This window comes from Heterocephalus glaber, unplaced genomic scaffold (genome assembly GCF_053883595.1).
Source record: "Heterocephalus glaber isolate CG9 unplaced genomic scaffold, H.glaber_assembly_v1.0 deba00001444, whole genome shotgun sequence".
Classification (NCBI taxonomy): Eukaryota; Metazoa; Chordata; class Mammalia; order Rodentia; family Bathyergidae; genus Heterocephalus; species Heterocephalus glaber.
The window spans coordinates 10,318,788-10,345,728 of NW_028258297.1; the positions used below are offsets into that span (position 1 = coordinate 10,318,788).

The following is a 26,941-nucleotide window of genomic DNA, read 5'->3' on the forward strand; positions in this document are numbered from 1 at the left end:
GAGGCTGAGGGAGGAGGATAGCTTGAGGCCAGGAACTGAAAGACAGCCTGGGCAACATATGGAGAGATTCTGTCCCCAAAATCAAGACAACATAGCCTGGAGGGGTAGCACCTGCCTGTAATCTAATCCCAGCACTCTGGGAGGCTAAGGCAGGAGGATCAAAAGTTTGAGCCCAGCCAGCCTGGGCAATTTAGTGACTTAGACCTTGTCTCAAAAACAACAACAACAACAACAATGTGGTGAGGATATAGTAGCTCATTTCGAAGGCAATACCCCCAGTACAGGAAAAAGAATCAAAACAATAACAAAAGCCTCCACAATGATGTCCCTGACGAACGTACACTGTAGCTCAGAAGCTCTGGGTGAGGCGCTGGAGGCGGGGAACGTGGCCTGGGTGAGGCATGGGAACTGTTTTGGGGTGAACTGGGGAGAGGACAGGTTGATGTTCCTGTACCCATTTCACAGATGGAGGGGCTGCTTGTCTGGGACACACCACATCCCCCCAGAGTGGAATGCTTACGCTATTTTACAGAAGTTCGGAGGGGAAGGAATTTGTCCAAGGAGGCGACTCAGAAGGCAGCATAGGACTCCAGGGCACTTTCTCTGCGCCTACACTATTCTCCTCTCTAGGTGTGGCAGCGATTACTCACCACTTGCCTCTGCAGATGGGGAAACGGAGGCTTAGGGAAGAACACCGCTGCTGGCTAGGAGCCTGGCACAGGACCCAGGGCCCCTGGCACACAGTGTAGACTCTGCCTCCCTGCCGGAGCCCTGCCTTCTTGATATAGCTACAGGGAGAAGATGAACGAGGCGGAATCCACAGAGGGCTATCATGGGTCATTAATCTCACACGTCCACTGCGGATGCTGGGAACGGCCAACAGATGAGAGGCTCTGGCATCTGAGGGGAAGGGGTGCGGCCCTGCTCCCGCTGCCTGGCTCCCTGCCTACAGTGGGCAAGCATGTGTGTTCAAGTAAGGGTGTGACTGTGAGTGCAACTGTGCATGTGTGAGTGTGGACCCCCAAGATCTCGGCAACTTCCCCAGGAGTGCTGGGTACTCAGCCACCCGATCTGTTCAGACCCAGCGCCCCTTGCTTCTCTTCCCCGGTTACCTGTGGAGTCTAATCTAGGAGCCCAACTTAGGCTTCTGGATGAGACAATAATTAACCACAGATTCATTTCCCAAGACTTCACCCTATTCTCCTGGCCAAGTTAAAAATATTCACAGCGAGCTGGGTGTTGGTGGGAGGAGCCGCTCTCTCCATGTGGAAGGCCAGCAAGAGGCTCAGGCACCCAGGGCCTCCAACAGGGAAGGTGTGTGACTGGACAGCTGTGAGCCTGGACGTAGACCCGGAGGAGGAAGGAGGCCAGGGCCTGGGCCTCATTCCACAGCTGCCTCCCTGTGTGAATTTGGTCCAGTTCCGGGTCTGTGCTTCCTCCTCTGTTCACGGATGGATTTGCACTAGAGCTTTCCAGTTTCTTTTGCATGTAAACAGGTGAAACCCCAAACAAAAACGAGTGAACAACAATCTGTGGTGAATTAAGGCTGGGAAAGAACACTGAGATTTGTAAGTTTAAACCAGTTTCTAGACTGCAGGACTTTTCAGAGCCTTTGTTAGTTGAAAACTTTTTGTTTCCCTTGATGAGTAATACATGCTGTGATTCTAATCTAATTCAGAAGGTATGAGGGGATTTGGGGACTCACATGTCTTTCAGCTCCCTCCAGCCTGCCCCCCCCCCCCCCCCCGCAGGCACAGCTGGCAAGTTCCAGTGCCCAGGGAGATGGTATCCTGGGTATCAGCAAAAAAAAAAATCAGACCTTATCGTGCTGGGCGACACTAGTGGATGGGGGAAGGGACTTTGGAGACTATATCTCAAACTTACCGGATCTAACCATAGACCTTTCTGGGGCCAGCATCCGGAGAAACACCCCTGGGAAATGTGTAGCCCTGTGCCATGTCCACGGGGCTTTACACAGGAAGGAAGGTGGAGTGGTGCCCTGCAGTACTGCCCTCTGCCCTCTGCTGCCTGCCCAGGGAGTCCTGAGCCTGAGGGACGGTGCCAGAGCTGGCAATCTGTTTGGGGACTCAGGATTCAGGGGTTCCATATAGTGTCCACGCTGGGGGTCCATGGTGTACACAGCTACCAGGGCCATAGGAATCCTTGTACTTGGGGGATTTGGGGGAGAGGCTTTGGGAGCTCCCTGAAGGTGGAGGTCTGAAGCCTTGCACTTTACAGTCATTTCCTTGGAGATGGGGCAGATGGGATTGCGACTGGGTGTGTGGCATCTGGGTCGGGTAGAGTGATGGTAGGTCGTGTGGGGTGATAGCTCAGGGTCCCTTCCTGTAGTGTGACACGCGAGACTTGTGACATCTGCACGCAACAGGACACCGTGCGGCCAGCAAAGGGTGAGTCGTTATGTCCAGCGCGGGCTGCGGCCCCGGCGGCCGGCGTGCTGCGGGCGTGGACAGCCGCCGCGCGTGACCCGGACAAGGTGCTGCGCTGCGCTGCGCTGGAAGGAGCGCGCGCCTGTCCCGTCCCGTCCCCGCCCCTCGCAGGCCGGCAGGTGTGGGCGGGCCGTCGGGGCCCCGCAGCGCCCGCCCGTCCGGGAGAGCCGGCGGGAAACAGGAAGCGGGGAGGCGCGGCCCGGCCGGCCGGAGGGCGGGCGTGCGGACGGACGTGCGGGGTGGCCGCCCGGCCGGACGCGACGCCTGGTCTGGGCGGGATGTGGGGCGGCGGCGGGGGCGGGGGCGGAGCTGGAGACCCCGAGGGCGCCGCCCCCCTGCGCCCGCGGAGCCGCCGCCCGAGTGCGGAGCCGGGAGCCCGGGGCGGGCGCGGCGCGCGGGGTGAGTCCCAGCCGGCGGGTCGCGCGCCCGTGGAGGGGACTCGGGACACCCTGCGGGGATCGGCCTGCGCACCCTGATCCGGACTCCCCGCCGCCGACGCCCGCTCGTCTTCACCCGCAGACCCCGGGGACGCGGCCATGCCGGGCCGGTCGGAGACGGGGGAGGTCGAGGAGGAGGCCGGAGCCGGCTCTGGGTCCGAGGCGGAGGAGGATGCGCTGTGGGAGCGGATCGAGGGCGTCCGGCACCGGCTGACGCGCGCCCTGAATCCGGCCAAGCTCACGCCGTATCTGCGCCAGTGCCGGGTCATCGACGAGCAGGACGAGGAAGAGGTGCTGAGCACCTACCGCTTCCCGTGCCGCGTCAACCGCACCGGTGAGCGACTGGGGCGCGCCCCGGGCGACTGGGTCTGGAGCGCAGCGCACGGACACTCCCCCACACCCCACCCCGGGCTGGGAGCCCAGAGCGCGAGGCCAGGGCTCTGCCGGCCGGGACCTCAGTCTCCACGTCGGTAGAATGGGCTGCTTGGGGGCCCCCACCATCCCCGCCCCTCTTCCCCCTCGTTCAGGCGGCCGTGCCCACACCGGCGTCAGGGTTTGTCTGTCTTGGGGTTCGCTCCCACTTCCTGGGCCCATGGTAGAGCAGTAGAGATGTGGTTGCGGCAAGGCTTGGGACCTTCTTGTAAAGCTGGTGGCCTTGCATCTTTCCTGTGTCCTTTGATCTCGTTGGCTCTCTCTGCCCACTCCTTGTGTGGCACAGGCTCCTCGGAGAGTCATTTTTCCTCAGAGGACCAAGACCTGCCTCGGTTTTGCCAGGCTCCCCTCTCCCAGTGTGTGTTTTTGAATCATAGCTACAAAGGAATGAGGGTCTAAAAGTGGAGTTTCTGGCTCAGACCAGTAGAAGTCCTTTCTTTGCTTTGGGGGATGAAGGGTGGCGGTCTCTTCTGCCCCTGAAAGCGTAGGTTGCCTTTGCTGGCACAGCATCTGTGTTGGTGGAGTGTGGGGTTGTTGGGGAGCTGCTCACTGCAGGTGCTTTACAGGGGTCTGGCTCCCCTGGCCGAGGCAGACAGGCTCTCCTCCCTGATGTGTTGGGACAGGCCCCTGTGTGTGTCACCGGCCCAAAAATCTGGGGAACGTGGGCCCTGGAGCATGGTCGGGGAGGAAGCAGCCAGGTGCAGGGGAGAAGCCTCTTCCTGATCCCTGAGTGCACCTCCTCTCCAGGGCGCCTGATGGACATCCTGCGCTGCCGTGGAAAGAGGGGCTACGAGGCCTTCTTGGAGGCCCTGGAGTTCTACTACCCGGAACACTACACTCTACTCACGGGCCAGGAACCTGCCCAGCGCTGCTCCATGATCCTCGGTGAGCTGATCCCATTGGGTCCCCAGGCCTCGGCCATCCCTTCAGAGTTCCTTACCCTGTTGCTGTCACGGAGGCACTCCTGCTATCCCTGTTGAACAGATAGGGAAACCGAGGCACAGACTGAAGCTGTTTGTCCAGGCCCCCACAGTAGGCTGAGGGTGGGGCTGGGATTGTAATCCAGTTAGGCCACTTGATTAACACAGCTCTTTGTCCCTAATACTACTTTCAGACATGGTGTGCCTGACATTCATGGGCGTATAGTTTCTTATGTAAAACATTCAAAGGCTCCAGGTGACTTCAGAATGAAAAAAGAAGATCTTTTCCTCTTTTCTTCGGTTCTGTTCTGCTGGTGACACTTTGGCAAGTCCCCTTGTCTTTCCATTCATACACACACCGTAGTTTGGCCGGCATGTGTTGCCTGGTAGTTTGCTTTTTTTCAGAATGGCTGATGTGAGTGGTGTTTCTACCTGGTCTACATTTGTTTTAAGTGATTGCATAATGTTTGTGAATGAGGTTGTGACAATTCATTTAGCCCACGCCTTGTGGATGGACATGTAGGTTATTTCTTGCTTTGTAATATTATAATGTGGTATGTGCATCTTTGTGGAGTTCTACTTCTCCGCATTGGGGAGAGTTTCTGAAGTAGAATTTCTCAGAGTATGTATATTTTATTTTATTTTTGGCTGTTTGAGACAGGATCTCATCATATAATTCAGGCTGGCCTTGAATTCACTATCTGGCCCAGGCTGGCCTTAAACTCATGACAATTCTGCCTCAGCCTCCTGAGTGCTGGGATTACAGGTGTATGCCCTCATACTTGGCTATGTATTTTAAATGTAGTATCAGTATATTTCCCACCAGCAGTGTGTGAGTGCCCATTTTGCTATACCCTCAGGAATCCTGGGGATCATTTTTTAAATGTTAAAAATGTTTTAACATTTTTGCCAGGTTGATATGTAAAAAAAATACATAGTTTTGTTTCAGGTTTATATTTCATTGAGTAGTGTAGTTCACAGCTTATTGTTTTGTAAACGTAGGACAAGTGACTTCTCTATACTTCCATCTTTTCTTCTCAAGATGGGTTCAATAATAGTATTTACCTTAAAGTGTCACAAATATTAAATACTTACTGCATTTATCTAACACAAAGAGTTAAGTCAATAATTGTTAATAGCTCCTGCTATTATTGCTGGTGGATTGGTGCATATTTTCCTGTGTTTATTAGTCATACTATTTTGGGATTTGCCAGTTGATAGGTTTTGCCTATATTTTTATTCAGCTGTTTGCCTTTTGTTATTGATTTGCAGGAGCTCTTTATATATTATGGCTTTGAGTTGTTTGTTGCATTTTCCTCCATTCTTTTGCTTTTCTTTTAACTTAATTGCAGCTTTCATATTTCAGAGATTTTCACACTTGGATATAGATTTAATCACCTTTTCTAACCCTTGGATTTTGTGCCTCTCCTGGAATTACCAAAACACATTTCAGGGATTCCCTCTAGTGGCTTTATGGCTTTTTTTTTTTTTTTTTTTTTGGTGCAGTCTGCTCGTCTCCTGGGTTTTACCTTCCCTCCTGGCTATTCTCTCTCCTGTCCCTGCAGATGAAGAGGGGCCCGAGGGTCTGACCCAGTTCCTGATGACCGAGGTGCGTCGACTTCGGGAAGCTCGCAAGAGCCAGCTGCAGCGGGAGCAGCAGTTGCAAGCCCGGGGCCGGGTACTCGAGGAGGAGCGGGCAGGGCTGGAGCAGCGGCTTAGGGAGCAGCAGCAGGCACAGGAGCGCTGCCAGCGGCTGCGGGAGGACTGGGAGGCGGGCAGCCTGGAGCTGCTCCGACTCAAGGACGAGAACTACATGATTGCCATGCGTCTGGCCCAGCTCAGTGAGGAGAAGAACTCTGCTGTGCTGCGCAGCCGAGACCTGCAGCTGGCGGTAAGGTGCGGGATAGGGGATGGGCGGGGTGCAGTGGAGAAGGGGCAGTTGCAAAAAGTGATGGCAATGTGGACACCAGCTCGAGTCTCAGAGCCTCCTTCTGCCTGCTCTTGATGGTGGACGGTCCTTTAATTGCCCTGTTCCCACTTTGTTGGGCTATGGCTGTTGTTCTCAGCTGGAGGTGATTTGGGCCCACCTCTGAAACATCTGGTGAAGTCTCAGAACAGTTGTGGTCATCACAACTAGGGGGATGTGATTGGCATGTGTGCTTAGAGGCCAGGGATGATGCTAAATGCCTTCTGGTGCACTGGACAGCTCCTGAGACAGAATTACCTAGCCCAAAACGTCAGTAGTGTCAGGGTGGATAAACCTTGGGTTTGAGGTTTCACTGCGTTTAAGACATGGAATTAAGCTGTATGTAGTAATACATGCCTGTAATCCTAGCTACTCAGGAGGCTGAGGCAGCAGGATTGTAAGTTTGAGGCCAACCAGGCCAACGTATTGAGACCATCTCAAGATAAAAATAAGGGCGTGGGTATGTAGCTTAGTAATAGAGCACCCCAGGTTCAATCCTCAGTCATGGTGGTGGGGGAGAAAAGAAAGAAGAAAAAGGAGATGGAATTTCAGGTGCCTGCAGTGCCTGGCCGAGTTAGTGCTCCAAATCTGTGTTTTTGGTTTTGTTTGTTTTTTTTGGTACTGGGGATTGAACTCGGGTCCTTGTGCTTGTGAGGCAGGCAGCAGAACCACTGAGCTAAATCCCTGGCCCCCAAATCTGTCTTACCATTAGCTGTCATCATTATCAAGTGCCATCGACAGTGTGCCACACAGGGTGCATGCATCATGTCATCTAGTCCTCACTAGAGCACCACAGGCCAGGTTCCTGTTCTAAATATAGACACTGGGGCTCAGATTGGCAAAGTGACTTGCTCAAGGTCACCAAGCCAGGAAGCAGCATGGCCTGGACTTGAACGGGTCTGCCTGGTCCCGGTGCTGACCTTCCCAGGATTCTCATCAAGTCCCAGCAGTGAGTGAGGCTGGGCCCTCCTGGTGGGGAACCTGAGAACCACTTTCCTGGTTTCTTTCTGGGACTGAGCATGACTGCAGGGCTTCATCCCAAGGATTAATACCAAGGATCTACGTCAAGGCAGAGGCTTTTGGAGGGGTGGGGCCAGGGCTGTGTACACAGGTCCCGGGTCCAGCTCTGTTGCAGATAAGCAGCCTGGCACGAGCCAGGCTTCCCTTTCTGTGCCTCAGTTTCTTCATCCTCACAGCAAGAGGTAACAGATGAGGATGGCACAACAATTACAAGCACCCCACGGTTGCTCTGTGCAAAAACTCCTTCCACTTTGCAGCAGCCCTGTGTTAGGGGTGGCCACTACCCTCATCCCTCATTTTGGAGGGAGAAGTTGAGGCATGGGGAAATTGGATTTCAAGCTTCACTCTCTGCGTTGCTGAAAGGGGTGGGTGGCAGGTGGGGTCTCCTCTCTTTACACAGAGGGGTGCCTCTTCTTCCGAAATAGACACAGGCCTTTCTGTGAGGTTTTCCCAGAAAAGAGCTGCTGCTTCGTGGCCACTGGCCGGGGTGGGGCCGGGAGGCTGTGGTGCTATAGCTTTGTCTCATCTTTGGGTTGGGAGGGATTTGTGAGTTGTGTCCTCACAGGGGTGGGTGTCCCTGTGTGACTAGGAGATGTCCTGTGTGTGCACAGCCAAGAGGGGGCTGCTGGGATGAGGGAGGGCCAGGGACTGAAGAGGAGGTAGAAGTATGGCACAGGTACACATAGGTAAGATAACCTATTACTGTGGTCACTTTTTGCCAGGTGAGGGGGTAGAGGGAATAGGGGGAGATTCAATGAGTAGATAAGCTCCTATAAATTTGTCTTAATTTTTGGAGCTTTTCTGTCACCAAATGTAAAAAGGCATTGCAGGTGGATGCTCATAGATCAAGCCAGCTAATCGTGCCTGGGTTGGCAGCTTGGGTCCCCTCCCCCCATGGACAGGTGTGTGGTGGCTGTGATTTAATACCATGTTTTATAAGGTGCAAATTTAATGAGCTGTTCTTTCTAAGCAACATAAACTCAAGGAACGAACGCTGTAATTTTGTGCTAAGTGAGTTTGTACACCCGGATTAAATGCATCCGCATTTCCTCGTGTTTGGTGGAGGCTCCTGGGTGTCCTGTCCGCTGAGCTCATCGGGAGCCTGGCTGGCCTCGGGTCAGCGGGAGGCTGTGGTGTGTGGCTGTGGTCTGTTGTGAAGGGCGTGACCATGCCTGCCCTTGAGACGAGCTGGCTCTCCAGCCGTCACAAAGCACGTTTTGTGAGTGGAAAGGAATGCGGGAGTCATGGATTTCTTTGAGTCTTTGCAGAGGAGGAGCGCACTGTTCATTTATGAAACTGCTGGACCCAGCGACCAGGCTTCTATGTATGTATGATTGTGTGTGTGTGTGTGTGTGTGTGTGTGTGCGCGCGCGTGCGGGTGTGCTTGCATGTGTGTGGTTCCATTCTGTGCTCTGAGGGTCTGGGAACTAGCACGTCATTTTCCAGGAGAGGAAACACAGTCCTCGGGCGCCAGACACTAGCACGCCCGAGGGTGGCCCCAGAGATCCCAGTGACCTTTCTCCAACAGTGACTTCATTCTCTCGGCTGCTACCTGTGCCTGCTCTTATCACCATCTGGCCACCCAGAGCCTGCATGAATCTGGAAAATTGCCCTGGCCGAACATATGCATAAGTTGGCAAACTGGCCATGCATGTCTGCCTTTGTCTGGCCGTCATCACTCAGGTGCCAGCGCCCAGCCTGAGCCAGCCATGGCTACACACAATGGACTGGTGACTGTTAGGGTCCTGGGATTTTATTTAAAGCAGCCAATTCAGCCCCGTCACACCTGTGGCAGCTCCGCAGTCTGTCCTGTCCATTCACTGTCTTGTTGGACTCTTGCGATGATATTGGGAGGCAGGTGGAAGGGCGAGAGGGTTGATTGGGCTCATTTCACTGATGAGGAAACAGGTTCAGAGGAGGTAGGCTTGCTCAAGATGACGGCCTAAAAGTGGAAAACTGGAACCAGAACTCTGGACTTGCAGGTGCAGGTGGGGAAGGTCGTGGGGGAAACCAAGGCCTGAGCTTGGAATAGAGACTGCTAGGGATGTCTTCAAAAGATGAGGGCCCAGTCCAATCTGTCCTGAGTGTGTGTGGAGCTGGAGGTTGGGGTGGGGGGGACATGCTGAACCCAGGTCTGGGTGACACCCTCGGACCCCTCGCCCTCCCTTCCCCACCCTGGGTTCAGATGAGATCAAGGCACAGCCATGACTTGTCCAAGGCCACCGTGAGTTGAGGCAGAGCTGGGCCCAGGCTCTGGTTCCCACTCTTCTTATGCTGCTCCCTCTCCTTCTCTGTCACACTGATTCGGGGTTACATGGACTGAACTCAGTGTTAGGACCTTGGGGTGATGTGTAGATGGTGACACAGCATCTGCCCACAAGGGCATGAAGCAGAGTCCCCTGGGAGATCTTGGCCTTGTCCCCTCTTTCCTCCCTACTGTTTTTATATTCACCCAGCCTGTCCTTTCTTCATAAGCAAGGCCTGGAGGACCCCTACCAGGCCCCTCGGGGGATCTGGGAAGCACCCAGGAGTGAGGGAACTGGACCCCACCCCCCACTCAGTGACCTTGTGGGGCCCTTGCTGTGCTGACCATGGTCTGGGGCCCCAGGTGGATCAGCTCAAGCTCAAGGTTAGCCGGCTGGAGGAGGAGTGTACGCTGCTGCGCAGGGCCCGGGGCCCACTGCCTGGGGCTGAAGAGAAGGAGAGGGAGCTGGACAGTGTGGACCTGGTTTCAGAGCTTCGGGCTGAGAACCAGCGGCTGACAGCATCACTGCAGGAGCTGCAGGAGGGCCTGCAGCAGGTAGGGGCCTGGCCTGGCGGCCTGGACCCAGTGGTGGGTGCTGGGGACCCCCGTTGTTCACTTGGACTCCCTGGGTCTGGAAAGGGAGGATTCCGGACAGACCCAGGGTCTGAGATCTGGATGCATCCGGCCAGGTGGACATCCGAGGCTCTGAGTGGAGGATCTGTACTCATTACTTCCCCTTCAAGTTTAATCTGTGGTCTCTGCAGCCTCCTGGAGGCCTCTGAACCCCAAAACCATGTGTCTGATTCTGTGTGTGAGCATTTTCCTAAGAAGAGGGCCTCCCAGCTTCCTGGGATTTGTAGAGGCATCTCACCCAGGCCCCAGAGGTTTGGGTGGCCCAAGGCTTGCTTGGTGGCCTGTGGCAGTGTGGCCTTTCCTTGGCCTAGTTCTACCGAGGAAGTGAGGGGTGGGAATAAGTGTATTTCATGGGGTCGGGGTTACCCAGGCCCAGCTCCTTGGGGATGCCTCAGAGGAGTGAAAATAAGCTTTGGGATGCTGCTTTAGGTGCTGGGTAGGGGCCAGAGCAAGAGAGTGGTCCAGGTTTTCTTTTGGGACTAAGGTCGTGGCTGAACTTACCTCAGTTGTACTCTGGATGTTCCTGGGGGCCATGCTCATCTTCCATTGAGGGAAATTGAGGTCCAAAGTTCTAGGAGCAGTTGGCAGAGCTCATGGTTGGGGCCCGAGGGCTGAGGGCTGGGGTCCCCCTTTCTCCCTACACCCAACGTGGGCCCTGGGCCAGGTGTTGAGGTGGCCATGAACTCTGATCCTTAGGAGGTGAGCCGGCCGGGGGCACCAGGCTCCGAGCGCATCCTTCTGGACATCCTGGAGCATGACTGGCGGGAGGCACAGGACAGCAGGCAGGAGCTGTGCCAGAAGCTGCATGCTGTGCAGGGAGAGCTGCAGTGGGCCGAGGAGCTGCGGGACAAGGTAGTGCCTGCTGCCCTGCTTCCCCTGCCACCCCATTCAGAGCCAGTGTCCCTCACCTGGGGGAGAAAGTGTCAGGGCTCACGGGTTCCTTTCAGCGGCCTTCCCAGCATCTCCATGTAGGCACCAAGCTAAGAACTGTGCATTCATTCGTCCTCAGATACTGACGGGCTCTGCTAGGCCCGTGAGAATTATTGGTGAATAGAACAAAGTCCCTGCTCCTGCAGAGGTGCTTCCAGCAGGGAGACTGGTGCTGTGTGCCCACATGACCCTGTGGGAGCTATTTCAGAGAGCAGAAGACAGTGCTGTGCGTGGAGCTGAGAAGGGGAATGGGCTGCAGGTCCAGGGTTCAGCAGGGGCACCGAGGCTGGCCTTGTTGGGAGGACATCGTAGCTCTTATTCTGCACTTTGTAGATTAGGCAGTGAGATGAGCCAGGGGTCTGTACCATCCTGCTGGTGAGGTGGGTGCTTGTGGCTGCAGCTCAGGACTCTTGTGGGACTTCTGGCACCTGCTGGTTGGCTATACTTGTGCTGGCCTGTGGTCTGAGCCTGCCACCCTCCCTGCTTGCAGTACCTGCAGGAGATGGAGGACCTGCGTCTCAAGCACCGCACGCTGCAGAAGGACTGTGACCTGTACAAGCACCGCATGGCCACCATCCTGGCCCAGCTAGAGGAGATCGAGAAGGAGAGGGACCAGGTGAGCCCCGGTCTGGTGTGCCCTGACCTTGATCCCACCACTTGATCTGGTCCTGGGGAAGAGGAGGAGTGGGTAGGACCGGACATGTGCAGAGAGACTTTTGCAGTACACTGGCTGGTTTAGGATGGGGCAGCAGGGCAGCCACAGAGACAAGTGTTTTTGGAGGTACTTGAGCAAACCCAGAATTTGCTAGAATATAAAACCTGGGCCTCAGACACCTGCTAGTCTAGTCTGATATAGGCCTAAAAGCACCCCTTCCCAGACCGGCTCCTCAAATCCTCTCACTGCATAGGGCGGAGAGAGGGCCAGGGATTTGTCCAAGGTCACGTAGCCAGCAGCACTGCAGCCAGGTCTCCAGGCCCCTTGTGAATCAGACACTGATCCTGAGATGCCAGCCTCATACTCCAAGCCCAGATCTCACCTGCACTCCCATGACAGTTAGAAAAGCCAGGTGTGGTGTCCTTCATTTCTGAGTCTCTCGTTCTCTCCGTGTTAAGGACAAGGCCAACATAGAGGAGGTGCCTGCAAATATTTGCTGATGAAGAAATTCTCAAAAGTTTTGGCTCTGGTCCCTGGGAACCGTAGCCTTTGCCTCCTGCCAAGGCCGTGGAGTGGGCTGTGGTGCCTGGGCCAGTTACTCCATCCCTTGCCACCTTGTGCCAGACTGCCTGTGCTGTGTGTCCTTGACCACGTTTGAGTCCCATGAGAGGCACTGAAGGTTGCACTTGAGAATGCATCTCAGTCTCAGGGGCCGGGGCTTGAGGATGAAGATTTGGGGTTTCATCCCTGGATTTTCTAACTCTGATGGTTGAGGCAGGGCTCAGGAATGCACGTGTCACCAGACCACTTCTGGCCCCAGGCCTTCCTTGTGGAGAAAAGTACTTAGGATGCAAAGGGCTAGGCTTAACCTCTGCACTCCTGCACTGACTGGGTGCTGTGAACAAAGTCCCTGGAGCACAGTAGGTCTCCTGGAAGTATTTGAGGTCATTCTTGGTGAAACAGTAAAAACCTGACTATAGCTGGACTGGCCGGTCAGCTCTGCCCTGCTGGTATGGTTTCTTCAGCTGCAAAAGGAGAAAATGATGATGATAACATCTCTAACTTAGTCCATTACCATGAAGATGCAAAGAGCTGATACTTGCCACAGGGCCTGGCACAGAGGAAGGGCTTGGTAGATGGTGGCTGCCACTCGGATGTGGGGAGAGTTGGGCCTGTGTGCCTCCTTTAGCTGCTGCCTCCTCCTGCTCCCTCCAGGCCATCCAGAGCCGCGACCGCATCCAGCTACAGTACTCACAGAGCCTCATTGAGAAGGATCAGTACCGCAAGCAGGTGCGGGGGCTGGAGGCTGAGCGGGATGAGCTGCTGACCACGCTCACTAGCCTGGAGGGCACCAAGGCACTGCTGGAGGCCCAGCTGCAGCGCAGCCAGGGCAGCTCCTGCCTCAAGGTGAGAGGGGTCAGGCGTGCAGTGGCCTGCACTTCTGGTAGGAGCTGGGTGTCGGTTTGTGAGCAGGATGGAGGCATGTGCATGTCTGAGTTTCTGAGGGTTGCATAGACACTAAGGATTGTTTGAAGTGGTTTCTGCACACACTTGGGAGAGCATATTGGAATGGAAAACATTGGCCGGGGATTTAGCTCAGTGGTTCCAGTGCCTGCCTCGAAAGCGCAAGGTCTCAAGTTTGATCCCCGGCACCAAAAAAAAAAAAAAAAATTAACATGTCATATGGAATGGAAAACATGGACTTGGAGACCAGCTAGTCTAGGCTGGTATGGGTCTATCTCCCCCAGAGACCAGTGAATGTAATCCCCTTCTATTAGTCTGCTTTCTGTTGCTGGAACAAAACACCTGGCATACACAACTTACAGAAGGAGAGGGTTTCTTTGCCCTATGATTTCTGAGGTTTCAGTCCATGGTCAGCTGGCTCCAAGACAGAAAAGGAATGGCGAAGGGAAGCTGCTCACCTCATGAGAGCCAGGAAGCAGAGACACAGGGAAGAGCCAGAGGGACGGGGCCAGAAACTAGATATAGTCCCCAAGGTCATACCCCCACAACCCACCCAGAAAAGTGCTTTGCTAATCTCCTATGTGTCTCTCCAGCCAGTCATGTTGATGGTCAAGATTAACTATTGCACCCCTCATTGTACAGGACCAGAGAGGTCAGGGGCTTGTCTGTGGTCATAGTGATGTCCCCAGATCATTTGTCAATCAGACACTGGTCCTTGGGCTGTAGCCGGCTTTGTTTTTTCTTGTTCTGAGTTGCTTGTCTATGAGTTCGGTGGGCCTGGCAGTGATGCACTGTCCTTGGAAGAATACAAGAAGGAGGAAGGAAGCTGTGACCTCTCAAATGTTAGAGACCCCCATGGCTCTTTTGCTCTTAGGAAAAGATAGGTCTTTCATCATGCCCAAGAGGCCGTGCAGGTTGGCTGCCGCCTTCCCTCTAGCTTGGTTCTTTGGGTCTCAGCATTTTCATTCTGAGTGTGTCATAGTCCTGCTTCAGAGCCTTTGTACATGTGGTCTGTCTGCCCAGACCATCCTCCCAAACTGTACCTACTTAGGACCAAAACATCCTTGAGTTCTCAGTTCAAAGCCTGCTTTGTCTGGAAAGCATTCTGTGCCCAAGTTTGGGTGGGGCTTTTGAACACTCCCTGTGTCCTGGGCACCTTCCTTCTGCTGTCATTGCCCTTGGGGTGATTATGCTCCTCTGCTGTTTGCAGCCTGTCTCCACTTGAGCCCCTGAGCTCCACAAAGACTAGAACCTGGCTAGCTGTGCCCCAGCTCTGTCCTGTGCCTGCCGTGTGACCAGCCGGAGCTCAGCCTTGCTTTCCCTTCCCCTACTTGTCCTCTTCCAGGCCTGTGCCTCCTCCCATTCCCTGTGCTCCAACTTTAGCAGCACCTGGAGTCTCAGCGACTTTCCTTCCCCGCTGGGAGGCCCTGAAGCAACTGGGGAAGCGGCTGTCGCTGGAGGATCTGAGCCTCACACCTCGGTAAGACCCTCCCCTACCCCAAATATATGGGGCTGCAGACAACGTTCCTGTGACTTCCAGCATGTGGAGTGTGCCCCGGTTTTCCAAGGGTTCCACTTCCCAGGTGAGGCCCAGGGAAGCCAGGACCTTCAAGTCCCCCAGGGCCACTTAGGCACCAGGAGACCCAGGAAGCCACTCGAACGCATTGCTCCCACAGAGCTCGAGCCTGTGCTCTGGGTCAGGGTCTTGTGTGTGCTGAGGGCTGCAATGGTGTTGGGTGGGGAGGTGACACAGGACCTGTCCCCGTGTTGCAGGAGGATGCCACCAACAGTGAGAAGGAGATCAACCGCCTGTCCATCCTGCCCTTTCCCCCCAGCGCTGGCTCCATCCTCCGCCGGCAGCGTGAGGAGGACCCTGAGCCCCCTAAGAGGTAAACAGACTTGGAGACAGCATGGCCGACCCAGGAGGTGGGTGGGAGGCTGGTTCCAGAATAGCCACCTCCCTGGATCCCCCATGCCAGAATCAGGTCCACGCACATGGTCACCTCTTTTATGTGACTGGAGCTCTGTAGACTCGGGTGTCCTAGGAGGGACCAAGTCAGGGGTAAGATGAGGCAGGGGGCCAGAGAGCACCCAGGTGGGAAGGTCACTGGAGGTGACTTGATCGCAAAGATCCTCAACGCAGGGGGAAGCCTGATAGCCCAGGACCAGGGGATGTGGAAACTGTTCCCAGCAGTTAAGGACCTAGGGTGAGAAAAAGAAAGTCGAGCCCCAGGTTCAGGCAAGAGTTGATGTGGGGCCAGAAAAGCCAAGCCAACTCCGCTGGCAGCAAGGCTGAGGCTGGATGTTGTACCTCTGGGCTACAAAGGGAAGGTAGCAGTGGGGGAGTGAGGAGTGAGAAGCCAAGGGAAGCTTCCAGAAGGAGCTGGCTTGGATGGACAGCCAGCCATGGCACGACATATACGGAGCCAGATCTTAACTTCTTGCCCTGTGGCTTTAGGGGACCCAGGAGGCATGGTGCCCAGTGCCTAGGCCCTTGACTGGGGTCCAGCCTGCATTTGCTTGGGGGCTGTGGGACCTTTAGTTAGCTTGGGGGCGGGAGGGAGAGGGGACAGAGACCCTGCCCTGCCTCACCTCCTGTGTGCTCCCCACCTCTCTCTGCCCAGGTCTTTCAGCAGCATGTCAGACATCACAGGTAACGGCCCTGGGGCTCCCTAGAGGGCTTATCCTGCAGAGGCAGTCTGCCTCAGGCCTGTGTGTCCACACTCCCCATGGCCTGCATCCCCTTCTCTGAGGGCACACTGTGCCCCTGGCCAGGGCCTGCTCGGGGCTTCTTGGGGACTGTTCAGGCTGCCCACCCGAGCCAGCCCCAGCAGCTACTCCTGCTCCGGATGTGGCACACGGGGCTCCTGAGTCCTTGCACATCCCCCTGTTTCCCAGAGGGTCACCCTGGGGTTTCTAAGCCAGTGGACTGGTGTGGTCTTGGGGCCTCCCCTCCACACCCCTCTTCTGCCAGACCCCTCACTGTCACTCTTCCTCCCCAGGGAGTGTGACGCTTAAGCCCTGGTCTCCCGGGCTCTCTTCATCATCCTCCTCTGACAGCGTGTGGCCTTTGGGAAAGCCGGAAGGCCTCTTGGCCCGGGGCTGTGGCCTGGGTCTCCTCAACAGGTAGCAGCCACCTGGGATGGGCGCGGCTGGGGTGGGCTTTATGTCTGAGACTGAGACAGGGTGCGGGGTGGGAGGCAGGAGATTTAGCTCCGTGGTTTTGCCACCTGCTGCGCAAGTGCAAGGACCTGAGTTCCGATCCCCGGTACCAAAAAAAAAGAATTCAAACACTGGTTGACCTTGGGTTCAAACCATTACCACTGTTTATCACTCTCTGACTCTGGCTGGTCACTTCTCCTCAGGCCTCAGTTCCTCCCTGGTCAAAGAGGGACAGTGATCTCTCTGTATGTGGGTGTTCTGAGGCTTATGACTCAGAGCCTGGCCCTGTGGGGCGTGTAGTAGCTGCTTAGTAAGTAACTGATTATTCTCAGGCTGCTCTTCTCCCAGCTGCTTGCTTGCTGGTGCTCCCAGCTCCGAGCTCCTGTAGGACAGAGACATGTTGCTGAACATCTTGCTGGGAATGGGACCTGGGCCACCGTGGGAGTCCCCACAGGCTATAACAGGAATCACAAAGAATTAGCAAAGAAGGGATCACAGGCAGCATGTGCTATTGGTGGGCCGTGTTCACGCCTGCAGGAGTGGGGGGGGGAACCGAGGCCATGCTGAGAAGCAGACGTGACCTTCGTTGGAGCTCAGCTGAGGCAGGGTGAACAGCTGCAGGGAGAGGCCTGGGGCTGCCTGTGAGTCAGGCTGGGAACTCTTGGACTTTGGCTCGTGCTGTCTAGGAAGCTGGGGTGGGTTTCGTTATTGTTAATTGCCATTCTCTGTCCCGGAGGAGGTGTTGTCAGGATTATCCCTGTTTCACAGAGGAGGAAACTGAGGCTCAGAGAGGTTCAGGAACTTTCTCACGGTCACACAGCTGAAAAGTACCAGAGCTAGGGCCACGGGGACCTGATCAGATTTGGGCTTGGGAGCATTGATAGTCCACACTGGAATGTGAGTCGGGTTGCAGGACATGTCCAGGCCGGTGTCCAGGCCCTTCCCCCACTCACAGCCCCTGTGACATTGTTTCTGCCTGTGCAGGACGTGCTTCTGGGGGAAGGGGTGGAGGCGCCTCCCTTCCTGCCTGGCTAGGCCCTTCCTCCCTTCCTCCAGCCAGGCCCAAGCGGCAGGGGCCCTGGCTGCTAGCCAGGGGGCGCCAGGATGCACCCCAGGGAGCAGGAGGCTCTGTCCAGCCCCTCCCTAGGCTGTGAGCATGGGCCACCTCTGCTGCCCCCGACCCCGGGGGAGGAGGGAGTGGAGGGAAAGCACAGATTGGGGTGGGGCAGGGGTGCTGAGAGGGAAAGAGGGGGACAGGCAGGGAGGGAGTTGAGGGCCTGAACCTGGCCGGGTGACTCATCCTGTGTCCTGTGGGGAGAGAATGGGCTTTGGAGCCAGCTTCCCAGGCTCAAGTCTGTGCTCTGCTGCTGCTGCTGCTCTGGGGCTTTGGGCAGGTACTGGATTTTCCAGTCCCTCAGTCTGCTGGTCTGTGTGTTTTTTTCCCTTTTCTTTCTGTCTTTTTTTGGGAGGGGGGAGTACTGGGGATCGAACCCGGGGCCTTTGCACTGAGCTACATCTCCAGCCTTTTTTAATTTTTTTATTTTGAGACAGGGTCTTGCTGAGTCCGTAAGTTGCCCAGGTTGGGCTGGAACTTGCAGTCATTCTGCCTCAGCTTCCCGGAGTGCTGGGATTACAGGTGTGTGCTGTCACACCCAGCTCTGGCAAAGCTACTCATGCTTATGTAGAGTGCCTTCTCCCTGCTGGGCCATGTGCTGGGCATTTTCTTGCCTGTTTTCCATTTCTTGCTGTTTCTTCCCCTCAGCCTCTCTGCCTCTGATTCCCCTGGGCTCCCCTTGCTCTCCTCTCTGCCAGCGGCCAGGGCAGGGCAGAGGAGGATGGGAGCTTTGATGGCCAGATGGAGAGCTGGGTGAGGAGACAGCAGGAGGAGCCCCAGATTGAAGTGAGATGCTGGGTGAGGAGGGGCACACAGGGAGCATGCTTGAGAAAGTTGGGGTGCCGTCTCCACAAAAGCTTGACCCCAGCCCACATTTGCTCATGTTGTCTCAGGATCTCTGGGACCTTCCATCTTTGCACAGAAAAGACTCCATTACCCACCAGCTGTGTGACCCTTGGCAAGTTATAACTTCCCTTTGCCTCAGTTTCCTTCATATCTAATTCAGGAATAATCACAGTTACCTACCACAGGGCTGTTGGGAGGATTAAGTTTGGTCAGTTGTTTGGCACGCTTAAGTCTCAGCATCACAGGCCCCTGGCCTGGCACAAAGCAGTCATAGGTGCTGCCTAAGATCTTCCCACAGTGCATCGGGTGCCCATGTGCCCATCATTGCTCAGACCCAACAGACTCAGCTGTCTCAGTGCCCATGACCGGAGCTCCTGGCCTGCCTGCGAGTCCTCCCTTGGTGGCTGGAGCAGCCCCATCCTTCCCATAGGCAGGGTTGGGATCCCTCAGAGATCAATCTAAGGGGATTGGCAGGCAGCCCCTCCCTCACACCATCATCCCCCAACCCCTGCTCATCAATGCCTGGGGCTGGGAGAGGTCTCAACTAGCCCAGTGAGAGCCCCAGGGACTCTGGGAAACAGGATACTACTCTGGGGAAGCTCAGAAAAGCCATTTGGTTCTTTTGTGACCTGTGGAGGTTGGTGAGGAGGGGGTGTCACAGCTGGTCTTCAGGGAGCAGCAGGCAGGAAGAGCCTGGAGGGCTGAGGGTCATCATGATACTGGAATTGCAGGGGTAGTGTGGGAGAGAGGCTCCTGAGGGCCTGGTGCAGGTTGCTTGCTGGCCTGTTGTCCGTAGGCCATGGTAGTCAGTGGTCTGTGGGTTTGAGACAGGTGGGGAAACTGAGGCCAGAAGGTAGTGCTTGTTCTGAATCACACCTGACAGCAGTGAGAGTCTGGTTTTTTTTGAGCACTTGGTGGTTGCTGGCCCCTGTCCCGAGTGCATCCCATGTTTTAATGACGCTGAGTGTGAGTGAGCAGTTATGCAGCCAGGCCATCTGGGCATGGAGTTCCTGCCAGTGCCCTCTGGCCCTGTCCTTAACCTCTGTCCACACCCACAGGGAGAGAAAGCCAGGATGCGGCGAAACAAAAGCTGGAGAGACAACAGTGGGGTTTACCTGGGAGGAGGCAGGATTGTGTTTTCTATCCCATTCCACTAAAAACACAGAGTTACATTTATCAAGAAGGAGTAGAGAGGCAAGAAACAAACAAAAATATAGCTAATTAGGACCCTGCAAATTTCACAGCCTCCTGAGGGGACAGTCTCCAGCACCTGTTGGTCCCATGGAGGTGGGGGTTGGTGACATCCATGTGTTTTTTGTTTCCATACTGGGCTGGACCCAGTATCTTCACACTGAACTACATCCCCAGCCCTTTTTTATGTTGAGCCAGGGTCTCACCAAGTTGCAAAGTTGCTCAGGATGACCTCAAACTTAGTCTTCCTGCCTCAGCCTCCCAAGCAGCTGGGATTACAGACTGTGGCACTGTGCCCAGCTCGAATTGTAGTTTTATGGATGTGGGCACAGGCTCAAGCAACCAGCTCCTTTGCCCACATGCAGGGCACATTGTGCCCTGGGGTTGAAGCTTGACTGTGCTGTGCCAGCCACTGGCCCGCTGGGTCTCAGGCCTCCCAGTTCTGCCAGGCCTTTCCATGTCCCCTCTGTGCAGCGAGGACCGTCTGGGGCTGTAAGTGCCCACCCTCAGGGCTGGCTCCCTGCAGCCATAGGTTCCTGCTCCCAGGGTTCTGAGGCCGAGGACTTTGCAACCTGGCACACCCTAAACTGCCAGCAGGGGGCAGTGTGGTTAGACATGCACTGCAGCTGCCAGAGTGGTGGGGAGGCTGCCCTGGGGCACCTCTTCTGCTGGGGTCCACACTGACCGTGGCCTCACCCTCTTCCCATGACCAGGGGCTCATGGCAGGGCCTTGAGCTCAGTTTGTCTCTGAGCCTGGCTGCAGGACCTCGCCAGCTCTGATCCAGGGACAGGCGATCTTGGTGACTGTCAGCCGTCAGTGGCTCCCACTGCTTTCATAGGCTGGCTGTGGCCTGTCTTTTCTGGAGGCGCTTTCCCAGGATGCTAAATTAGTAATCAGGGCAAGGAGCTGAGGGTGCTGCCTGGCACATGGGTGGCACCTGGTCAGTGCTGCTGCTGCTGTCACAGGGTGCTCACACATCCTGTGCTCTGAGCTCCACAACGAGGCTCCTCTCCACCTGTCACTGAAGAGCCTCTATCCCCCAAGGTGTAGCCCAGGGTCTTCTCTCCCACCTTCACCCCTGATCCCAGTGCCAGCCAGGATACTCTGCCCTGTGTTGTGCTTTGACAGCACTTCCCTCCTGGACTTTTGCGTGACTGGCCTTCGCTGTGAGTCAGGTCCTGAGTTTGGTGCTAGGGATGCAGCCTGAATACCAGAGGAGTCTGGTACTAAATGCCTTATTTCTGGTGGGGAGAACAAAAAGGGAAATGCAAATGGCTAGCTGTGCTTGGTGCTCTCCTCACTGTGGGCCCCAGGATCTGGCTGGTTTTGACTTGCACTTTGAAGATAGAGCAGGATTCAGGCAGAGCAGAGGAGGGGGAGGTTCCAGGCCCAGGGCCCCACAGGTGCAGTGGCCTGGGCGTGGGACAAGGTGTGCTTGGGGAATGGAACCACTGCATCAAAGCAAATTCCCACTCTTCTCCTTTCTCCTCAGGTCTCTGGCCATCCGAATGTCTGGCTGGAGCTCCCCAGGGGGCCCAGAGTCCCAGGACAAGGGCCCAGATGGCCTGCCCTTCCGTGGGGACAGATGGTCGGGGGCTGTGGTGCGGAGGGTGCTGTCAGGCCCAGGGTCTGCCAGGACCGAACCAAGAGAGGTGAGACCCTGCCCCCCTGAGCTGGGATTAGAATCAGTGTTCTCTCCAGGGCTGGACACTGATTGGTACAGTAAGATCACCAGGTGGGGCTTTGGGGTGTGGCTAAAGCAGAAGCAGGCTTCATGATTGGGCTAGCTGCCCTGCCTCAGCTAGTGTTAAATAAAGTCTGATTGGGTAAGGGCTGAGAGGTGGGGAACACTGACAGCACCTTGATGGATTCTAGCCCTTAGAATAACTTCTTTCATTCCCTGCTGGGTTATTTCCCAGCCCAGGGCAGAAGGTACTGGCCTGGAGGGGGTGGGCCTGGAGGCCCAGCAGAGATCCTTGGTGTCCACACTCCCTTCACGGCTGGACTTGGAGGGTAAGCCTGGCCTGGGGCAGGGCCTGGGAGCTCCCGAGACCCAGAAAGCCAGAACTGATAACCCAGGGGAGGACTCTTCCAGCCTAGGGTGCAGGTGGGAGAGAAGGGTGGAGGAGATGGCTGGCCCTGTCTCCTGATTCCCGTGGTGCTGTAGGCTTCTTTTCTGTTCTTATGCCCTTTCTCTTTGAGCTTTCTGTGAAAGGAGCACTGTGTTAAGAGTCTGTGGACCTGGGTTTGAGTCCTGGCTCTGTCCCTTCTGGGTTCAGTGGCCTGGCGGGCTGCCCACTCCTCTGAACCTAAGTCACTTGAAGGAAGGAGGGGTCCTGTCAGCTGGGGCTCCAGAGGGCAGTCACTGTCCCCCTCAGACAGCTCCGTAACCTCACACCACCTCTCGTCTTTCCTGCTGCTCCCTGCCCTGCCCATGCCCAGCCTGCCAGTCCTTCCACGAGGCCCTTGATGCCTGGGCGAAGGGGCAGGGGGCCGAGCCCTTCTACATTCGAGCCAACCTCACCCTGCCCGAGCGGGCGGATCCCCATGCCCTGTGTGTGAAAGCCCAGGAGATCCTGCGGCTGGTGGATCTGGCGTATAAGCGACGGCAGGAATGGTTCTGCACCCGGGTCGACCTCCTCACGCTGCGGGACCTGGACCGGGGCACAGTGCCCAATTATCAGAGGTGATGTAGAGCTTGGGAGCCTGGGGATAGGGCCCCATGGGGAGCTGGGTCAGGATGGGGGGTGCTCTCTTTCCTCCTGTAATCCCTTGCTGTCCTCTGGGACAGGATAAGGGTTGGAAGAGAGGAGGGCAGGGGCGTCCTTCTTCTAAGCGTGTGACACAACTCCCTTCCACAGAGCCCAGCAGCTCCTAGAAGTCCAGGAAAAATGCCTGTCCTCTAGCCGGCACCGGAGCCCCCGAAGTAATGTGAGCAGGGCTGTGTGGGTAGGGAGGGGGCCCAAAGGGAGGGCACTGGCTCCATTTTCTGCAGTCCTGGGGGAGAAGAGGAAGTATAGCCTCATCTGCTCCTCTGCTGGGATTTACCTGATCATCTACTCTGTGTCCAGCAATCAACGGCTTTGTCTTCGAGGGTAGGTGAGAGATTAAATGAGATAGACTTTGTTCACTGTCCCGGAGCAGCTCAGGCACATAGTAGGCATCTGACAACAGTCGTGTTCCCTTTTCCAATCCCTGGGTGAGGGCTGGGTCGGGTCACCACCCTCCCTCTGGGAGCTTAGATCAGAGAGAGGCCATGTTGCCAGAGAGCAGGCTGAACATGGGCCTGGGGGAGATGGGCGGGATTGGGGATTGGAACCTTCACCACCACACCTGGCTGTTTTTTTGTTTGTTTGGTTTTGTTTTTGTGCTCTGTGACTTTGGACAGTCACCCGAACCTCTTTCCTGCTGCTCCCTGTCCCATTCTTGGGGCAGTTTTCTTATCTGCAAAACGGGGTGGTCACTCCACCTGCCTTCTGGGCAGTACATGGCTGCAGGGAGTCCATGCACATCCAAGGGCAGAACTGTTCCCTACTGGCTTCTGAATCTGGCAGGTGGGGGATCATTAGTGCTCCCGTACTGGATTCAGTAATCTTCCTACCCATGGCCACATTGCTAATGCATTGAAGAGCACCCGAAGTTTGTGACAAGGGGCTCCTTTTGGTCCCCGGCCTCAGTCTCCCCATCTGTAAGGTGGGGTGCACATAAAGCTCCTCTGAGTAGCTCTGCTGAGCTTGCTTACAGGGGCCCTTAGCAATGGACACCCTCCTCTGCCTGGGGGCTGTGCTGGGCGGTGAGGGGCGACACCCACATGAGCCTGGACAGCAGGGCAGAGGGGCCTGTGCTGCCTGGCTCTGTTTCCTCTCCTCTCGCCCTAAAGTGGGGGTGGTGTGGGTGCTCAGGTGACCCTTTTTCCCTCATGCCTCCCCAGCTGAAGAAGCGAGCCCTGGGGCTAGTGAGGCCCAAGCCTGTGGGGGCCACTGCAGGGGACCCCCCGGAGCAGCTGCTCCCAGAGCCCTGCTCAGGTGAGTGGGTAGGGATGTCCTGTGTTGCTTGTGGTGCCCAGGAGTGAGGGCATGGCAGTGTCCTTTGGGAGAAGCCCTGTGACCCGGAAGGACTGGGAGAGTCCTAGTGGGGGCGGGACCTGAGGGACAAGGCTCCCCCTGCTGGTGGAATGGGCCGCCACAGTTGAGGGGACTCTGGACCGGAGCTGGTGATTGTGACGGTGGCTGTGGGGTGCCAAGCATGGCCCGTGCTGTGTGGCAGTGTGGCTGAGCTGTGCACACGTGTGTGATGGCAGAGGCCGTGAGGACCCCAGGGTGGGGTTCCTGGAGGCAGCAGGATGGGTCACATCAGGGGCAGGGTGCTGGGGGAACCCAGAGGAGGGAGAAGCAGTTCTGAGGGGCAGGGGACAGAGGGTGGTTAGGGCGACTTTTTAGAAGAGAGGTTGTTGTGGCCTTTGAGGATGAAGAGGAGTTTGCTTCAGGCGGAATGCACAGTGCAGGAAAGGTACAGAAGCATGGCTGCCTGTGGGGTCTTTGAAGGATAATGGCACAGCAAGTGGGTATTGAGCACATTGCTGGGCCCAGGGGACGCAGTGGTCCCTACCTCATGTCTCCCAGGGAGGCTGATGCTGTCACGTAATCTCACCGTGAACGCAGGAGGCGTGAAGTGTGTAATGCAGAAGACCGCCAGGTGCCGTGGGCACCTGGCAGGGCTCTGCCCACCTGGGCACCAGGGAAAGTGGCCCTGGGCTCTGAGGGGTGGAGGGTTAGTTACCTGGGCTGGGAGGTGCAGGGCAGGGGCTTTGGATGGCCACATGACGTTCAGAAGTCCTGTGACTGAAGGCAGAGAGGGCAGAGAGAAGTGGGAGTGGTCTGTGACTCCCACCCCCTGGGGCTCCAGGGCAGGCTGTGTCACCGTGTGGAGGATGTGGCCTGTGAAACTGGGAAGCCACTGGCATGTTGAAAGGAGGGCAGTCACCTGTGGGACTTGTGTTTTGAAGCCTCTCTCTGGCTGCTGGGTGGAGAGTGACCTGTAGGGGGCGGGGGTGAGGCAGAGGATCAGAGAGGAGTCTACTGGACTGGTCCCAGCAAGGAAATGGGGGAGCCCTGCAGAGTGTGTGTGTGTGTGTGTGTGTGTGTAGCATCCTGCCGGACTTACGGAGGGAAGAGTGGATGGGCGGCAGGGTAGGCGCAACATTGGTTTTGAACATCAAAGGCAAGAGAATCCGGGACCCATCCACCCCACACCTCTCTCTGCTGCACAGCCAGAAAGGAGCCTCAAGCCCTACAGCCTGGTGCGGCCGCTGCTGGTGTCCGCTCTGCGGCCTGTGGTGCTGCTGCCCGAGTGCCTGGCACCCCGGCTCATCCGCAACCTGCTTGACCTGCCCAGCTCCCGGATGGACTTCCAAGTGTGCCCAGCAGGTGAGCCTGCATCCTGGGAGGGAGGGCTGGGGCCCTAGGGCAGCCAGGCCTGTCGCCCTGCGTCCCACTCTCCCTCTTGCTCTACAGAAAGCCTCTGTGGGGAGGAACAGTGCTCACCCTCGGCACCTGGAGCCCCCAAGGCCCGACCAGCCACCCTTGGGCTGGGCAACAGGATCCGCACCATCCAGGAGTCAGTTGGGAAGGTAGGTGCTGGGGGTGCTGGGCCTCCCTTCTGGGCCAGCTTCTGTGCTGCCTCTTGGGGTCCTCAGTTTCCTCACCTGTGATGTGAGCAGGTTGGGGCCATTGCCCTCACCTGGGTCACCTTGGAGGTGTTGGGCTGGTGCCTCTTTCTGGTGCTTCCTTACCCTTAAACTGGCTTCTCTCTCGTGAGCTGGCCCTAGTGAGTAGGTGGTCCCTCAGATGGGGAGTCCCGGGTCCAGAGCAGGGACGTGACCTTTCTCCACGTCACCCATGAGCCCGGGTCTCTGGTCTCCCCATCCCAGTTCTTTGCTCGCTGCCAGGGTCTCTGGGTGGGGATGCAGAACTTGCACGCAGGTAGATGTGATGGGAGACAGTGTGGGATGGGGCTGGGAGTAAACATGGTCTTGGGTTTCCGAGAAGAAACACTGCCTGTTGGAGCTGGGAGCACGGGGTGTTCGGGAGCTGGTGCAGAGTGATGTGTACCCCATCGTCATCCACGTGGAGGTGACCGAGAAGAATGTCCGCGAGGTCAGGTGAGGCGGATGGGGCTCGTGGGCAGCTGCGCTGTGAGGCTGTCTCTGTGCCTCTCCAGCTCTGTTTGCTGTCTCTGTCACTCACTGTCTCCCACAGTATGTCTGTCTACTCTCTTACAGTCTTCTTGTCCTCCATCCCCGTCCCTCTGTCTCTCTGTCCTTTTCAGACCCCTGCTCTGATGCTGCTCACCCTCTCTCTGCAGGAGCCTCCTGGGCCGGCCAGGTGGGCGGGACTCAGAGCTGCTGCGGCAGTGCCGCAGTGCGGAGCAGGCACTCTGGGGGCTGCCCTGCTCCTGGGTGCAGGTGCCTGCGCATGCGTGGGGCCACGCGGAGGAGCTGGCCAAGGTGGTGCGTGGCCGCATTCTGCAGGAGCAGGCTCGCCTTGTGTGGGTAGAGCGGGGCAGCAGCGGAGGCAGTGGCAGCAGCAGCGAGGCCTGAGGACCCATGTGAGGCCTGGCTTCCTGCATCCAAGGCCTGGCTTCCTGCATTGGATACCTGGCGTCCTGCATCCGAGGCTGGCTTCCTCCTCGCTGCAGAAGCTGCCAGCCAGCAGGACCCTGTGTCTGTGGCCAGTCGGGCCTCTCATCTGGAGCAATCCTTGAACTTTGGACTCTCCAACAAGGGACCTTTGGCTCTGGGCTCTCACCACTGTTTGTCACTTGTACCCTGTTGAGAGGCTGCAGGAGCCCATTGGCCAGAGCTTGCACTTGCCCTGTCCTTGCTCCTGTGGGCCTTCCTGTCAGTCACCCTGTGTCCCCACATTCCCACTCCTGGGTCTCACTGTGTATGTCTGTGTCCTCTCCTTGAACACTTACCTTGGAGTCTGAGTTCTCATGCCTTTGCACAGGTTTGCACACTCAAATTCTCACAGGGCAGCCTGTGGTTGTCCCGTCCTCTGGGTGCATGGGGTCTCCCTTGGTCCTCAACTTGAAAGAGCCCTGAGCCTGGCACCTTGTGACCCCCACCCACCCAGCTCACACATCTCGTGTACACTGCCACGTGTGGCCATTGTGGCTGCCTCAGTCTACTGTCACCTGTATCCCTCACGCCTCCTCGTGTGTGTGTCTGTGGGTCTCTCCTGTATAAATGTCATGCCCACCCCCTGACACTGGGGCACTGACAGGTGTGTGTTCCTGGTGAACACACCCAGGACCATGTTCTCAACAGCCGTCCTGCCCTGCATCCTGAGGGCCTGGCGGGGCGGCTGCTCCACCCCGAATGTATGCCCCGTGATTAAATAACGGGTCTTTCACTCAGAAGCTGCACGGTCTGGAGCATTAAACATCTTGTCATACATGCTGGTGGCCTCTCTGCCTGC

General features: G+C 56.6%; 1 protein-coding gene across 5 annotated transcripts; it reads left to right on the forward strand.

The window, feature by feature from the left end:
- Nucleotides 1-1,977: 1,977 nt before the first annotated feature.
- On the forward strand, nt 1,978-26,919 carry Card10 (caspase recruitment domain family member 10). 5 transcript variants are annotated; one of them, XM_087213923.1, is made up of 21 exons: nt 1,978-2,408; nt 2,967-3,218; nt 4,064-4,201; nt 5,802-6,127; nt 9,831-10,022; nt 10,797-10,952; nt 11,521-11,646; nt 12,901-13,092; nt 14,495-14,629; nt 14,923-15,038; nt 15,774-15,802; nt 16,152-16,275; nt 20,956-21,115; nt 21,383-21,476; nt 21,906-22,149; nt 22,325-22,394; nt 23,395-23,488; nt 24,731-24,889; nt 24,977-25,092; nt 25,511-25,623; nt 25,827-26,919. In XM_087213923.1, the coding sequence occupies exons 2-21, from the start codon at nt 2,984-2,986 to the stop codon at nt 26,059-26,061; spliced, it is 3,054 nt and encodes a 1,017-aa protein (XP_087070049.1). In that variant the 5' UTR covers nt 1,978-2,408; nt 2,967-2,983; the 3' UTR covers nt 26,062-26,919. The 5 variants fall into 5 exon arrangements, 3 of the variants coding, with proteins under 3 accessions (XP_087070049.1, XP_087070050.1, XP_021114693.2); XR_015452296.1 differs by lacking the exon at nt 1,978-2,408 and adding an exon at nt 2,640-2,846 and having other exon boundaries at nt 22,325-22,558; nt 24,733-24,889; XM_087213924.1 differs by lacking the exon at nt 1,978-2,408 and adding an exon at nt 2,641-2,846.
- Nucleotides 26,920-26,941: the final 22 nt, after the last annotated feature.

Coding starts and splice junctions, on each gene's coding strand:
- Card10 (XM_087213924.1), top strand. CDS start 2,726: ATGTGGGGCGGCGGCGGGGGCGGGGGCGGAGCTGGAGACCCCGAGGGC. Junction 10,023..10,796: donor TGCAGGAGGGCCTGCAGCAG/GTAGGGGCCTGG, acceptor TCTGATCCTTAG/GAGGTGAGCCGGCCGGGGGC. Junction 13,093..14,494: donor AGGGCAGCTCCTGCCTCAAG/GTGAGAGGGGTC, acceptor GTCCTCTTCCAG/GCCTGTGCCTCCTCCCATTC.